Source organism: Camelina sativa, chromosome 9 (genome assembly GCF_030686135.1).
Source record: "Camelina sativa cultivar CO46 ecotype springtype chromosome 9, ASM3068613v1".
Lineage (NCBI taxonomy): Eukaryota > Viridiplantae > Streptophyta > Magnoliopsida > Brassicales > Brassicaceae > Camelina > Camelina sativa.
Genome location: NC_141888.1, coordinates 41,974,139 through 41,989,539, shown reverse-complemented (window position 1 = coordinate 41,989,539; position 15,401 = coordinate 41,974,139). Strand labels below are relative to the sequence as shown.

The 15,401-nt window shown below is 34.3% G+C and overlaps 3 protein-coding genes and 2 pseudogenes across 3 annotated transcripts; all 5 read left to right on the top strand.

The window, feature by feature from the left end:
- The first annotated feature begins 3,503 nt into the window (after positions 1–3,503).
- On the top strand, positions 3,504–4,106 carry LOC109126508 (uncharacterized). The gene is made up of 2 exons (XM_019230127.1): positions 3,504–3,553; positions 3,671–4,106. Exons 1-2 carry the CDS (start codon positions 3,504–3,506, stop codon positions 4,104–4,106), a joined length of 486 nt encoding a protein of 161 aa, XP_019085672.1.
- Positions 4,107–4,741: 635 nt separating this feature from the next.
- On the top strand, positions 4,742–6,117 carry LOC104716039 (uncharacterized; annotated as a pseudogene).
- A 2,623-nt stretch (positions 6,118–8,740) lies between these two features.
- Positions 8,741–9,862, top strand: LOC147939374 (putative F-box protein At5g47300 pseudogene; annotated as a pseudogene).
- Positions 9,863–10,318: 456 nt separating this feature from the next.
- Positions 10,319–13,120, top strand: LOC104716038 (uncharacterized). Its single transcript, XM_087465937.1, has 4 exons — positions 10,319–10,323; positions 10,674–11,073; positions 12,073–12,228; positions 12,980–13,120. The coding sequence occupies exons 1-4, from the start codon at positions 10,319–10,321 to the stop codon at positions 13,118–13,120; spliced, it is 702 nt and encodes a 233-aa protein (XP_087322063.1).
- On the top strand, positions 12,841–14,671 carry LOC104714543 (uncharacterized). Its single transcript, XM_010431946.3, has one exon. The coding sequence runs from the start codon at positions 13,120–13,122 to the stop codon at positions 14,503–14,505; it is 1,386 nt and encodes a 461-aa protein (XP_010430248.1). The 5' UTR covers positions 12,841–13,119; the 3' UTR covers positions 14,506–14,671.
- The last annotated feature ends 730 nt before the right edge of the window (positions 14,672–15,401 follow it).

The window sequence follows — 15,401 nt, the reverse complement described above, 5'->3', positions numbered from 1 at the left end:
AGTATTTATATGAGTAATTTAAAATATATTATTTTATTTTCAATGTAAACATAAATTAAATTTATTCACCATTTATAAAATTTTCAAAGAAAATTTAAAGATTAATTTAACATAAAATGCATATGGTTATATAAAGATTTGAATATTATTAGATACTAACATACATATAATATTAAGAGAAACTATTTAATATTTACTTTAAAATAAGAATGATATTTTAATATCTGTTCACTTTTTGTTCCATGTTGTATAGGAACAAATATATATCATTATTCCCCATTTAATAGGAACTAGGATATATCCCGTGCTTAAAGCACGGGTGAACATTTAAAAAAGAAAAAATAATAATTATTATTTTATTTTTTTAAAGAATTATTTTGCTTGAGATATTATTTATTTTAAATTGTTATGTAAATCTATTAGTCTATTTGAATAATAATTATTTTAGAATATTATAGTATTTTATTTTGGACATATTATTACAGTTTTATATTGTTTGTTTGTTGTATTTGCATCATTATTTTGTGAAATATAAAATAGTAATTTTAATATTCTAATTATGAGCAAAGAAAAATTATTAATTTATTATTTATATAAATTTAGTTTTACCAATCTGCCAATGTGGAAATTAAAACACATATTTTCATACAATGAGTAATATATCTTCGTTTTAAAAAATTCAAATCACAACATATGCAGAAAAATATATGCATTTTAAATTATAAGTATTATATGAAAATTCCAAACAATTTGTAAATAAAATAAAATAAATATGATAGGGGGATCATAATTTGAAAACTTAACAAAATCATCGAATTTAGTTATTAAAAATAATTGTATTGTATACTTGGATATAAAATCTTAGTTTTTAAAATTATGATTGGTTTATATATATATATTTTTTAAATAATTAGTAATTTCGTCCATAATTTATTAGAGAGAGAAAATATTTTTTTTTAGATTTTTTAATATTTGATCTGTGAGTGTTTTTTATTTTTAATTAATTATATTTATTTAAATTAGTTAATTAAGCTTAATTATTTTTTCTAATGGCAATTGAATGTAATTTTTTACACATTTTAAGGTTAGTTTCATATTTGTACTTCTCAATTAATATAGTAGGATGTAAAAGAACGGTGTGGACAAGTCACAAGATATTACTTTGAAATAGTTAAAAATTTGAAAAATAATGATGAATAGCATATTCATCCTGTATTGTGGTTATTAATTAAAGTCTAATTAAGGCTACTATAGTTTATTTGTGAGGCAAAGTTATTACATCTGTACATGGGAAGAAAAAAATTGATCTTGTGATTAATCAATTAGAAAGAAACAACCACATCTTTGTATGATTAATCTACACCCACTATTTCCTTATCAAGATTTGCCAAAGAAATATATATGAGTTCTATGCAGATGCAACTTTCTATAAGCATGTTCTAACAACACAAATTTTTTGATTTCAAACTTCATCACCAAACAAGCAACTTTATCTCTTGATAGACCAATTCAAAAGACACAACCAAGTCTTGATAGGATCCTTCTACACCCACTGTTTCCTTATTCACATTCGCCAATAAATAAATCTCATTCTCTATCAAGATGCACTTTTTATTTGGTTTTCTGATCTTCATGGTGGTGTTAATCTGTTTCGAGGTACTCTCGCTACTGAATGAGAATGCATATACCTGATCAACACTGCGATTGACATCATCACTTATCGCTAGGGAAAAAATCGTAAACCTATCTTTGTAATGGCTGACATAGTCTTTCGTGTTTTTGCTTGGTAAATCGGGGGAGGTCATTTGTTGATTCATACGATTGATTTTTTTCTTTTTTTGTATTCCTTCTTCGTATCGTACCTTGTGTCCTACAATCAAAAAATAAATTATGATTTACACAAAAATTTTATTAGATCATTTATAAATGAGTGGTCTAGAGATGTACAATGTGTCCATTTTGTAGTCTATAAGTATATATATTTAGGTAACACCATTGAAAACTTAATACAGTCATACTTAATAGCTTTTAAAACAAAACAGTTAGGGCAGTGAAATTTTGACGTTTAAAATCCATGTCAGTGAACAGTAATGTATTACACAAAATTAGTTGTAACAAATTTTTAAACCTGTCGAAAGATTTTAATTGCATAAAGTACTTAAAATCTCATAACGAATATTTATAACTCTTTAAATTTATGTAACTGTCGAACTAGTCGTATTAATAAATTTTATTATGTATTGTATAAATATTTATTTATCAATCAAATTGAATAATGCTAAAAGTTTCGACAACCATAATAGAAACTGATCATTGTTGTATTTCGTTTCATCATTACTAGTCGACCCATATGAGTACCATAAACTTTTGACATCTCAAATCATTTTTTTGACTGTTAAGAGTCTAATTACTTAACAGAGCTTCTTATTAATTTAATTTAATTTGTTTTTTTTTTCTTAGTTATCTTAGTTGGATTAACTTTAATACAGTTTTTAAGTCTTATGATCAATAAAGATTTCTATTGTTATTGTCGCCTCCAAACAATTAATAAGACTACCTTGTTCTATTTCTTATTGTGACTACAAAATTCGTGTTGTCACTAAATATATGTATATCGCAAACATCCACTAAACATTATCAACTTAATTGTTTCCAACGTTAACTGAGACTATCTTGCTTACCTAATACTCACACACATTACTCCATTAATTAATATGATAGCTTTATAGAAAAATTACAACATTGAAGTCATCGATTTTAAAGTTTTGGACCTCGAGTTTAATTTCGAAAAATTGTTTCTGCTGGCATAAAACTTACCCCATTTATAGCCACTCTGTATATTGGAGGATTGTCAGGAACCAGAAGCTCTCCTCGTGGCTTCACTTCAACATCATGTGAGGAACAAGAAAAACGGTATATGATAGTATCGTTCTACACGGTACATTGATGATCTCACATACATAGTACACACTTACACACGCAAAGTACTAGATTAATTAACCACCCCATTTTAGGCATGATTTAATCTAGATATTGTATAGTCTAACATTAGTTAGTAACCTAGCTTAACTAGTCTCACATAACTTGGTTTGTAGAAACATCAAACTCAGCACCTCCACCTCGGACATTTACCACTGCCGAATAACTATTACTCTTTTTTCGTTTTTTTGTGTTATGAAGCTAGCTTTTGTCTCTTGCATGTTTTGTTTTGAATGGTTGTATTGTTTTATTCTTCTCAATAGTAAGTATCAAAAACCGATGCCGGCAATGAAAATTATTCTGTAGCGGAAGCCAATGAAAAAAAAATTATGATTATTTCCATTCCACTTCGATTTGGAAAAGGACTTGAGAACAAACCCCATATATTGGTTTAATAAAAATAAAAGAAAAAAAAAAAAACTCAATCACGTTTGGAATAGGACTTGGTTTATCAATATATGTATGTGTAATAGACTGATAAATTTACATAGTTTTCTTCGATTTAACAACGAGTCAAAGAAGCCATGGAAACTGCTACAATCGTACATGAACCTGCCCTCCCGCGTACTTGGAGGTGAGAGACTCCACATCAATGATTTTTTTTTTCTTTTCTTTAATTTTTACTATATATTATGTAACATAAGATTTGATTATATAAACTGATTAAATCCGATCTGCTGGTTGGTTGCAGGACAGACGGGAACCTACGTTACGAGGTTGCGATGAACAGCATCATCATAACCCTCAACGTTGCAGCGATCTTGCATATGGCTATGAGAACCCACCAGATTCCCGTAGATGAAAACGTTTCGGGACCTGTGATGATTTTCACTAGTACGTACGCACTTGCCATCCTATTTAACGGCCTGTTGTGGCTTGAAGCATGCGATGATGATTCATTATTATGTGTTACTTACTTCGTGGGACGCTTATGTCACACGTTCGGCTTCTGTATCTTCCTCTGCCTCATCTATTCTATTTCTCACTTGACCCTATACATTACTCTACCTTGTTTGCTATGGTTCATACCAGCCATGATTGCACCGTGTTGTCCCCAACTATGGAGAGGAGAGCCAGCTTGGTGGAACTTTGTCAAGCAACCACAATCGACAGCTACTATTGTTTAACTTTCAAGATTACACCACTTTCCTTTGTTTTTTTTTTGTTTTTTATGTGATGTGAATTTGGAATTACTATAATAATATTTTACTTTTATTTTTATTTTTTCTTAATCTTTTTTCCTCAAATTTCCTCATCATCATCAAGTGTACTCAAATGTATTATATATCTTTCTTCTATCTAACTGGTAATAAAGCAACGTTTGTTTTGTGTCGATATATAAGAACAAAAATTTATTTTGGTTATAATGAACTCCATGTCATAAATATTTCTTTGATTCCGACGAAGTTAGCTACAGGTTCTTATTAGTGACCCCGTTATATATGGGGTGAACCAGAATGTGAATGTAGTAGGATCGCTTCCCTACTATACGTATAAATTACTACTTGATTAAATGCTTCGTTTAATGATTTTGATTTGTATAGTGCGTTAAGGTATATATACCCTTTATAAAGCTTACTTTCTATATATAATAATACGACGTGATTCCATACCCCAAACATCTTGATTTTGTTTTATTTTATGAATCATTTTATTTTAATGAATCATCATAAACCCTAAACCCTCATTTTGGATTTCGTTAAGTGGATGAAGAGAAAAGCTGTTTCTTGAATAGTCGTCAATATTTGCTTGCATTGTTGTTATGTCTTCTCTTATACTCCACCATGTAAGAAGAAGGTTTCTTAAGTTACACAATTTAAGAGTCTCAGTGCAAAATATTCCATATTCTTTTTCCAAGTCCTTCTCTTCTACTAGTACTAAAGATGGTCAAAAAGGTCAGATTTTTACAGTCTCTTATCTCATTGATTCACTGGGTTTAACCGCAAACCTGGCTGAATCGATCTCAATGAAAGTTAGCTTCGAGGAGAGGAGAAATCCTGATTCTGTTCTGAATCTTTTTAGAAGTCATGGCTTCACAGATCCTCAGATCTCTAGCATCATTAGGGATTATCCAAGATTGCTTATACTAGATGCTGAGAAATCACTGGCTCCCAAGCTTCAGGTTCTACAGTCCAGAGGAGCTTCAAGCTCTGAGATCACCGAGACTGTCTCAAAAGTTCCTAAAATCTTGGCTGTGAAAGGAGACAAAACTATAAGCAGATACTATGATTTTGTCAAAGAGATTATAGAAGCGGGTAAGAGTTCCAAGTTTGAAAAGTTATGTCAATCTATGCCACAGAGTATGCAAGAAAATAAAATCAGAAATTTATTGGTATTGAGAGAACTTGGCGTGCCTCAGAGGTTATTGTTCCCTTTGCTCGTCTCTGATCGTAAACTTGTATGTGGAAGAGAAAAATTTGAAGAATCTCTCAAGAAGGTTGTTGAGATGGGTTTTGATCTCACCACTGCAGAGTTTGTGGAAGCTCTACGTGCTGTTCAAGGAATCAGCGGCAAAGCAATAAAAGAAAAGGTCAATATCTATAAAAAGTTAGGTTTTGATGTGGGAGGTGTAAGGGAAATGTTCAAGAAGTATCCAACCTCTATGAGATTATCGGAGAAGAAGATAACTCAGAAGTTTGAAACCCTGAAGAAGTGTGGACTACTCGAAGATGAGATCCTCTCAGTGTTTCCGCATTGCATCGGTGCTTCAGACCAGAAGATAGCCAATTCCATTGAAACATTTAAAGGTCTAGGATTCAGCAAAGATGAGTTTTCCATGATAGTCAAGCACTTCCCTCAGTGTCTCAATATACCTGCAGAGACGGTGAAGAAGAAGACTAAGTTTTTAGTGAGGAAGAGTTCATGGTGAAAAATATGAAAGGGCCATTAAAGGCTGTAGCTTTGTATCCACAAGTACTTGGATTAAGCATGGAGAAGAGGATTGTACCAATGTGTAACGTTATGAAAACACTCATGTCAAAAGGCTTGCTAGGAAACAGAGAAAGCAAATTTCCTTTAAAGGAAGCTGTCTTGTTATGCACGGATGAGGAGTTCTTAAGAATGTACGTGAGGAACCATGATGACAAGAAGCTTGTGGCTGAACTAATGGCTATCTTCAACGGATATCGTGTTTTATAGATCAGAAGGCTTCTCAAGTATTTTTCTTTTAGTCATGGATCTCGTTTTTCGATATATTACTCTTGAGGTTTGAAGCCTATTTTAAAGCTATGCAGCCAAAGGGCTGAAGGGGACATGTGAATCGAAATTATATATGGATTTGAATGATGTTGTTCTCATGTGTTGGTGAAAAATCGACAAGAAAACTCTTTAAGTAATAAACTTTTGCTGAAATGAAGAATAGATTATCCAAATTACACTGATAGGAGGTGAAAGCAGACAAGAAGCTTATTACTTAAAAGAGTTTTCTTTCATATTCTGACTACACAAAAGCTGTGGTAAAAACAGCAAACTTCTTTACATTCAGGGAATCATAAGGGAGAAAATAAACATTTTTACGTCACTAGACTGAAGCAATAAGTAGCTGTTTTGGTTTGTTTTGTAATCACTTCCCAAATTGTATTACTATTCCAATAGGATTATGATACTCCTTGGTAGATTAAATAGAAACCTTGAGAGGAGGTGAAAGCAGACAAGAAGCTGATATGTCATTAGTTTATGGACCTGCGAGATTGCCTTTATGATTTTTCTGCTTGGAGACTTCGGTACACCAAGATACGGTAATTCTTTTATTGATTACAAAATTTAAGTTTTTATAGTTTTATCATTTACTGTACTTATGAGTTATTCGGTTTTAAACCAAAACAAAACCCAAAAACAAGCAATTCCAAACTAAACTGATTCATATAAATAGGAGCCTACTTTGTTAAATAATTTTTTAAATTCGAATTTCAAATGAATCCAGTCCAAAATTTAGATGAGAAATTAACTTTAAGCTGTACTATTATTTATAGTGTTACAAAATAATTATTTTTAAAAAATATTTCCCCGCACTTCAGAGAGCAGGTTACTATCTAGTTAAATTTTCATATTTAGATATTATTCTCTGATTTTTATTTATTTTTTGGTAAAAAGATATTATTCTTTGATCAATGGAAAAAATTTGAAGTCGTCAAAGAAATATATAAATATTAAGGGCATTGTTTTCAAAATGTGTACTGTGGTACAGTGATCAACCTCGAGTAAGTAGTCATAGAGGTTTCCAGTTCGATCCTTTTTACATAAGTCATTTTATTATCTATTGCGCCGGCCCTGGTAAACGGTATGACATTGGGTGTGAATTATCATAAAGCTAAAGCCTCAAAAATCTTATTCTCGAGACATAGCCCGTGGAGCAGTGTGCTAAACGTAACAACATTGGGAGGGAAACCAAGTTTAGTGATCTTTCCATATGTAGACAAAGCAAAGGACAACTTATGAGTTATGACAGCTGAAGAAACATTTAATCAGAGACTATTGAAGCTGTCTGTGCATATCAATTGGAAGTCGCCTCATCATTCCCATATTCTGATATAGAGAAATTGCAACATCGGGTCGTTCCATCCTCACGACCACACCAATTTTACTTTATTGAAATCAATTGTGGAAGGGAAGGGGAGAGATCGAACCATGTAATCGAAAAAAATCAACGGCATCGTCTAAGCTTTTGATATAATGAGACCCACCTCTCAATTTCAAACTCTCTCCTTCAAATGTTCCTCTCCCATCTCCAAACCCTAGCCAACATTTTCGATTCGCCTGATTTTGTTCTCCCTTAGCTGTATCTAACTAATGAGCTTAACGAGCGAGTGTTATTATTACTTTATTAGTCACATTGGATTCAGGGCACAATGGCCGGTTCAATTGGATTGGCATAGTGTAAAGACTAGAGAACTTGTATGCGCTTGTGAGATTGAAACTAAATTAAGAATATGATTACTAAAAATTAATTAATCGGTTACTCCCTTTTGGAAGAACCTTCAATCTCATCCTCAGTCTTAAACTACTTATACTAAAGTAAACTTGTTTTTTTTAATGATTGAGGAACTTGGTCGTTACTTGTTGTGGCCGTTTCATACAAATTCTTGCAAACTTATGGTACATTATCTCGAATATTACTGAAAGACTTGAAAGCTATATCATTAGGACTCATTAACGTTTGTTGAGCTTCACTATCACTAAGTTAGTATACATTCTGTAGTTTATTTCTTTAGGATTATTGAAAAATCAAATGATCTAATATATAAGAGTCTCTCTATACTCTATAATAGATTTTGTGAAGAAAACAGTTTTTTGATATTATAGGAGCGAGAGAAGAGTATTATTTATTGTATAGACTTTGTAAAGAAGTAGGTTTTTTAATAATTAATATGGCGCGGTCATATGTGAACTTAATGTATGTTTTTGTTTGACTTAATTTTAAACGAATAAATTATAATAAGATTAACTCTATTCCAAGTAGGATAATTCTATATATGAAAACGACCTTATCTATCAAGAGAATATCGAAAACGACCTTTTTTTCGTCAGCGAATATTTGGAAACGATCTTATTTTATGAAGATGCGGTTGCTTGATCCAAATTCCACGAGGATTAGAGTTAAGGAGATTTTTCTATAAAAGGAGAGCTACATGGACGTAAAGTTGAGATCAAAATATTCAAAAGCAAACAAGAAAAAGTTCTTTTTTCCATATAAAAGAAATTTTTTAAAAAGAGTTGGTGTACTCGTCGTCTAAACAACAATCAATTTCTTCTTCTTTAAGAGATGACAGTAATGATGTTGGACGACCTCTGCGTAGAGGAGATACTCTGTCGCGTTCCGGCCATATCTCTCAAGCGGTTGCGATCTACATGCAAGCAATGGAACAATTTATTCAGCAATAGCAGATTCACTAGAATGCACTTGGAGAAAGCCGCAAAGCAGTTTCTTGTTCTCATGTTGAAGAATGGTAGAGTTTGCTCGATGAGTGTCAAACTCCATGGAACAAAACCATATGTAATGGCCACATGTGAACGTAGCCTAATCGATCCTCGTAGTTTAGTTCAAGAACAAATCGGAATTTCTCATGTTTATCACTGCGACGGCTTATTGTTATGCACCGAAAATAACTATATAATCGTGGTTTGGAACCCGTTAACGGGTCAAACCAAGTGGATCGAGCCAAGAAACGGTGACAAGAAGACAAACGACTGCTATGCTCTCGGATCCTACCAAGACAAGAAATCTGGCAATAAAAGCTACAAAATATTGAGTTATGGTTACAACCACCAAGAATTCGAAATATATGATATTAACTCTAACTCATGGAGGACTCTTGATGCCACTCCTAACTGCCACTTAGTTTGTGGAGAAAGCGGCGCATCTTTGAAAGGGAAGACTTACTGGATTGCTTCACAAGGAAAGGAGAAACATCCCGGCATATTCTTAGTCAGCTTTGATTATACTAGAGAAAAATTTGAACGTCTTACGGGTCAGATTCCTATAGCTATGGATGATCAAAATGTAGCTCTATCGGTCGTTAGAGAAGAGAAACTCGCCGTCTTGTTAAAACCCGAATATACAACAAAAGTTGAGGTATGGCTGACAAATAAGATTGATGAAAGTACCAAAGCGATATCATGGAGCAAGGTATTCGCATTGGATTTGAGCCCTCACCTCGAATATTCGCATTATATAAGTTTCTTGCTCGATGAGGAGAAGAAAGTCCTCGTGTTTTGTGATCATTCCAGCTGCAAAAACAAGGTATACATTGTTGGAGAGGACAATAGAGTCACACGAATGTGTCTTGGAGACGATGATGCTTGGCCTTTTCTGTTTAGTTATGTGCCAAGCTTGACTCAAATCCAGCAAGGTGCCTCCGGAGGCAAAAGAAAAAGAGGCGAATAACAAAGCTTATATATATTCGTAATAATTTTATTCTTTTTTTCTTTCTTAGTTAATTATCTTGGTGGGATTAACTTTAATACATGTTTTTAAGTCTTATGATCAATAAAGATTTCTATTGTTATATATTGTCGTCTCCAAACAATTAATACGTCTAATACCTAGCTTGTTCTATTTCTTATTGTGACTACAAAATTCGTGTTTTCACACACTAGTACTACTCCATTAATATGATAGCTTTATAGAAAAATTACAACGTTGAAGTGATCGATTTGAATGTTTTGTGTTGATAAGAACAAAATTTTATTTTGGTTATATTGAACTTTGTCATAAATACTGTATTTTTTTATTCCGACGAAGTATATAGGTTCTTAGTGTATATATGGGGTGAACCAGAATGTGACTGTAGTAGGATCGCTGCCTATATCATAATTACTACTACTTGATTAAGTTATAGAAATGGTGTAATATGTTTCGTTTATTGATTTTGATTTTGTATAGTCCGTTAAGGAATATACCCTAAAGCTTATTTTCTATATATAATAAATACGACGTGATTCCATATCCCAAACATTATGATTTTTATTTATTTTACTAATCTTTTTATTTTAATTTTTAATGAATCATCATAAACCCTCAACCCTCATTTTGGATTTCGTAAGTGGATGAAGAGAGAAGCTGTTTCTTGAAATTGTTTATGTCTTCTCTTATACTCCACCAGGTAAGAAGAAGGTTTCTTAAGTTACACAATTTAAGAGTCTCAGTGCAAAATGTTCCATATCTTTTTTTTTTCTAAGTCCTTCTCTTCTACTAGTTCTAAAAATGGCCGAAAAGGTCAGATTTTTACAGTCTCTTATCTCATTGATTCATTGGGTTTAACCGCAAACCTAGCTGAGTCGATCTCAAGGAAAGTAAGCTTTGAAGAGAGGAGAAATCCTGATTCTGTTCTGAATCTTTTTAGAAGTCATGGCTTCACAGATCCTCAGATCTCTAGCATCATTAGAGATTATCCAAGATTGCTTATACTCGATGCTGAGAAATCACTTGCTCCCAAGCTTCAGGTTCTGTCCAGAGGAGCTTCAAGCTCTGAGCTCACCGAGACTGTTTCAAAAGTTCCTAAAATCTTGGCTATGAAAGGAGACAAAACTATAAGCAGATACTATGATTTCGTCAAAGAGATTATAGAAGCGGGTAAGAGTTCCAAGTTTGAAAAGGTATGTCAATCTATGCCACAGAGTATGCAAGAGAATAAAATCAGAAATTTATCGGGTTTTTTTTTTTTTTTTTTTTTGTTAAAGGGTATTCAATTAATAAACATATAATGCCCAATGGGCTATTTCCGGAGTAGGCCCATATACATAAATCCCTAGGGTCCAACTCATTTACAGTTAACCAAAACTAAACCGATGGAAACAAAACCGGCCGGGTTCACAGACCGAACCAAACCGGGAACCATGAAACCCTAATCTGCAGAACGAAGAACTCGTTTGCAGCCGCCGCCCATACTTGCGGATACTCAGCCGGAACAGGACCTCCGGTGAGCCTGGACGACGGTAGCCGAACAGAGACGGTGATCCAAGATCCATTTGCCGTCCTGCCACCGTAGAGCCGTTTTGGGAAGGAGGAAGAGATCCGATCTGCCTTTTGTCGAGGAGGTTTTCACGCTCAGTCGTGAGAGAGAGAGGCAGCAGGGAGTAGATAAGCGGGCCTTCGATGGTGGTTTAGCTTCGCCAGATCGGAGACTACCTCCCCTATCGTAACCGATCCCGCGAAGCCTCCAAGATCTCCAATCCTCCGATCTATCTGCCTTCTTCTCTCGTTCGTCGCCGTGAATCTCCCTCTTCCACTCCGCGTAGCAACTCCTCCGGCAGAGCTCTTGCCATCGGCGTCTCGCGGATTCTTCTCCTCTCCACTGCTCCTTGATTTCGTCCATCAGCTTCGCCGGTAACATGCAAAGAGTCGCGAGTGAAGAACCATGGGCCGAGGGGTCCTCGCAGTCACCGGAATTGACGGAGGACCCAGATCGGAGCACGAGCTTGTGGTCAGAAGAAAAAGAAACGGTGGGAGAGAAAAAATCGCCGCGCGTGTATCACACTCGCTCGACTTTCTCTCTCGACTTTGATTATGATGTATAAAACTCTCTCGACTTTCTCTCTCGACTTTCTCTCTTGTGGTCAAATTTATCGGTTTTGAGAGAACTTGGCGTGCCTCAGAGGTTATTGTTCCCTTTGCTCGTCTCTGATCGTAAACTTGTATGTGGAAGAGAAAAATTTGAAGAATCTCTCAAGAAGGTTGTTGAGATGGGTTTTGATCTCACCACTGCAGAGTTTGTGGAAGCTCTACGTGCTGTTCAAGGAATCAGCGGCAAAGTAATAAAAGAAAAGGTCAATATCTATAGAAAGTTAGGTTTTGATGTGGGAGGTGTAAAGCGATTCTTTTCTCACTTTTCTTTAGTATTTTTTTTTTTTTTTTTGGTATACCTTCTTCGTATCGTACCTTGTTTGTGTCTATAAGCAAAAATTAAGATATGATTTACACAAAACTTTTATTAGATCATTTATATGTGTCGATTTTGTAGTCTACAAGTATATATTTTTAGGTAACAAACCAATAACACATTAAAAACTCAATATGTTATACTTCATAGTTTTAAAAATAATATCAATAAAAATAGTATTTATACCAGTAATTTAAAATATATTCTTTTATTTTTCAATATAAAATCAATTAAATTTAAATTACTGATACATTTTTAACAAAACAAGATTTATCGAAACTGGATTTTTAAAGATTAAAATCTATATATCAAATTTTTTAAAAAAAATCTATTTATCAAAAATGGTTATGGAGCAAGTTGATTCTATATTGAATATAATGAAATAAATTTTGAAAAATAATAGTTCTTGATTTTTCAAACTTTTTAACGAGTTGACAAAAATAAAAATAATAAATAAAATAAAATAAAGTCGGACCTTGTTCGACCGTTCTATGGCATTCGCATTTCTTCTCGCTCGCTCCATCAGGGCTTTTACTCCTAAACCCTTAAAATCGATTTTGTTTTGGTTGCTCCCCCAAATTTTGATTCTTTGCGACTTTGGATTCTCGTAATTGAATGAACAGAGAAGCGCATTGTTGAAACAGTCGACGACCCTTTCAATCTCTGCCGGCACTCAAAACGACGAGTCAGTCACTTGTAAGTTTGGAAATTTTGAGATTTATCTCGAATTGATTCAGTTCGACGCACTGTGGTTAGTTATTTAATGTTTTCTATGATACTCCGTGGTACAAGGCTGGTCAAGTTACATAAATGTTGTAACTTTAGTGTTTCGGTATCCGCATTTTCCAATTCCTTCTCCTCTGTTGCTGGTTGTCGAAAAGGAAAGATTTTTACAGTCTCTTATCTCATTGATTCATTGAGTTTAACCACAAAACTAGCAGAGTCGATCTCTAAGAAAGTTACCTTTGAGGACAAGGTCAATCCTGATTCTGTTCTGAGTCTGTTTAGAAGCTATGGGTTCACAGATTCTCAAATCTCAAATGTCATTACGAATTATCCAGGATTGCTTGTAGCAGATGTTGAGAAATCACTTGCTCCTAAGCTCCAGTTTTTGCAGTCCAGAGGAGCTTCAAGCTCTGAGCTTGCTGAGATTGTTTCTTCAGTTCCTAAAATCTTGGGGAAGAGAGGAGGCAAAACCATTAGCGTATACTATGATTCCATCAAAGAGTTTATAAAAGCCGATAAGGGTTCCAAGTTGTGTCATTCTTTGCCACAGGGTAGTAAGCAGGAGAATAAAATCAGGAATGTAATGGCTCTGAGAGAATTGGGTGTGCCTCAGAAGATGTTGTTTCATTTGTTCATCTCTGATCACCATGTCTGCTGTGGGAAAGAAAGATTTGAAGAATCACTCAAGAGAGTTGTTGAGATGGGTGTTGACCCCACCACCTTAAAGTTCATCGAAACTCTAAAAGTTGTTTACAGGCTGAGCGACAAAACGATAAAAGAGAAAGTCAACATCTGTAAAAGATTAGGCTTTACCGGGGAAGATGTGTGGGAGATGTTCACCAAGTGTCCTTGCTTCCTGAATAACTCGGAGAAGAAGATAATTCAGACATTTGAAACCTTGAAGAAATGTGGACTAGTGGAAGATGAGGTCCTCTCAGTGTTGAAGAAGTTTCCAATATGCATTTGTATTTCAGAGCACAAGATCTTGAACTGTATGGAAACATTTCTAGGTCTAGGGTTCAGCAGAGCTGAGTTCATTACGATGGTCAAGCACTTTCCTCCTTGCATTGGATTATCTGCCGAGATGGTGAAGAAGAAGGCTGAGTTTCTGGTGAAGAAGATGAACTGGCCACGAAAGTTTCTGGTTTCAAACCCTTCGGTACTTGGATACAACCTGGAGAAGAGGACTGTTCCTAGGTGTAACGTAATCAAAGCTCTCATGTCCAAAGGACTGCTCGGAGACACAGGAAGCAAACTCCCTTCAATCGGGTCTGTTTTGAAGAGTACGGATGAGAAGTTTTTAAATATGTTTGTGATGATGCACGTTGACAAGGAGCTTGTGGACGAGTTGATGGCTATCTTCAATGGAGGTCGTGTTTCATATAGCAGGAAGCGTCAAGCATTTTGCTATCACTCATCATAGCCTGAAACCTTAATTTAAAACTTTTGTAATCTCAAGTTAATCCGGCTTCTTTCTATATGTTGGAGTTGTTCTGTAATTTGGCTCGTCTATTGTTAGATTTCAGTATGATCTCTCAGTGTAAATTGGATAATCTGTTCTTCATTTCACCAAAAGTTTATTACTTAAAGAGTTTTCTTTCATATTCTGACAACACAAAAGCTGTAGCAAAAGCTGCAAACTTCTTTCAGAAATGCTTGGCATCCAGGGAATCATAAGGGAGATAATTACATTTCTACAGAGACTCACTAGACTGAAGCAATAACAGCTTTGTCACTAGTTTATGGACTTGTGAGATTGCCTTAATGATTTCTCCCTGCTTGGAGACTTTGATACACCGAGATATGGTAATGCTTTTGTTGTTGATTAGCAATGTTTGCTCGAATTTTTTTAAGAGCTAAATCTATCAGACTTCTCTTTCCCTTTTCTTGGTTTAATTGTGTTTTTAGTTATATGGGATCTTTTTCAAGTAAAGAGTAATCTACTAGTTTACCGTGGTACGCCAAAACTCTGGTAAGTTCCTTCATCTTTTAATTAATTCAGAATCTAATGTCATAGAGCTTCCACCTATAACTTGGATTTAGCTCAACCCGTTTGCCAATCAAGTCTCTTTTGTATTCAGTGAAAACACCAAATTCAACTTTGTCTGTTCGTTCTTGACAGGATCTTGATGGTGAATCTCTTGGAGTATAACAAAGTTTCAGAGAACCTTTACTTGGTTTGTTGCGTATGTAGTTGAGTCAATGTACTCAGTGCGTTTTTCGATTAACTCCATCAAGATTAGAGAACCAAGATCTATATATCAGATCAAGAAGACTCAATGTTTAAGGTTTAAGACTTGGTTTAGTGTATTATTTTAA

Coding starts and splice junctions, on each gene's coding strand:
- LOC104716038 (XM_087465937.1), top strand. Junction 11,074..12,072: donor AGAGTTCCAAGTTTGAAAAG/GTATGTCAATCT, acceptor GGCGTGCCTCAG/AGGTTATTGTTCCCTTTGCT. Junction 12,229..12,979: donor TTCAAGGAATCAGCGGCAAA/GTAATAAAAGAA, acceptor TTGAATGAACAG/AGAAGCGCATTGTTGAAACA.
- LOC109126508 (XM_019230127.1), top strand. CDS start 3,504: ATGGAAACTGCTACAATCGTACATGAACCTGCCCTCCCGCGTACTTGG. Junction 3,554..3,670: donor GCCCTCCCGCGTACTTGGAG/GTGAGAGACTCC, acceptor GGTTGGTTGCAG/GACAGACGGGAACCTACGTT.
- LOC104714543 (XM_010431946.3), top strand. CDS start 13,120: ATGTTTTCTATGATACTCCGTGGTACAAGGCTGGTCAAGTTACATAAA.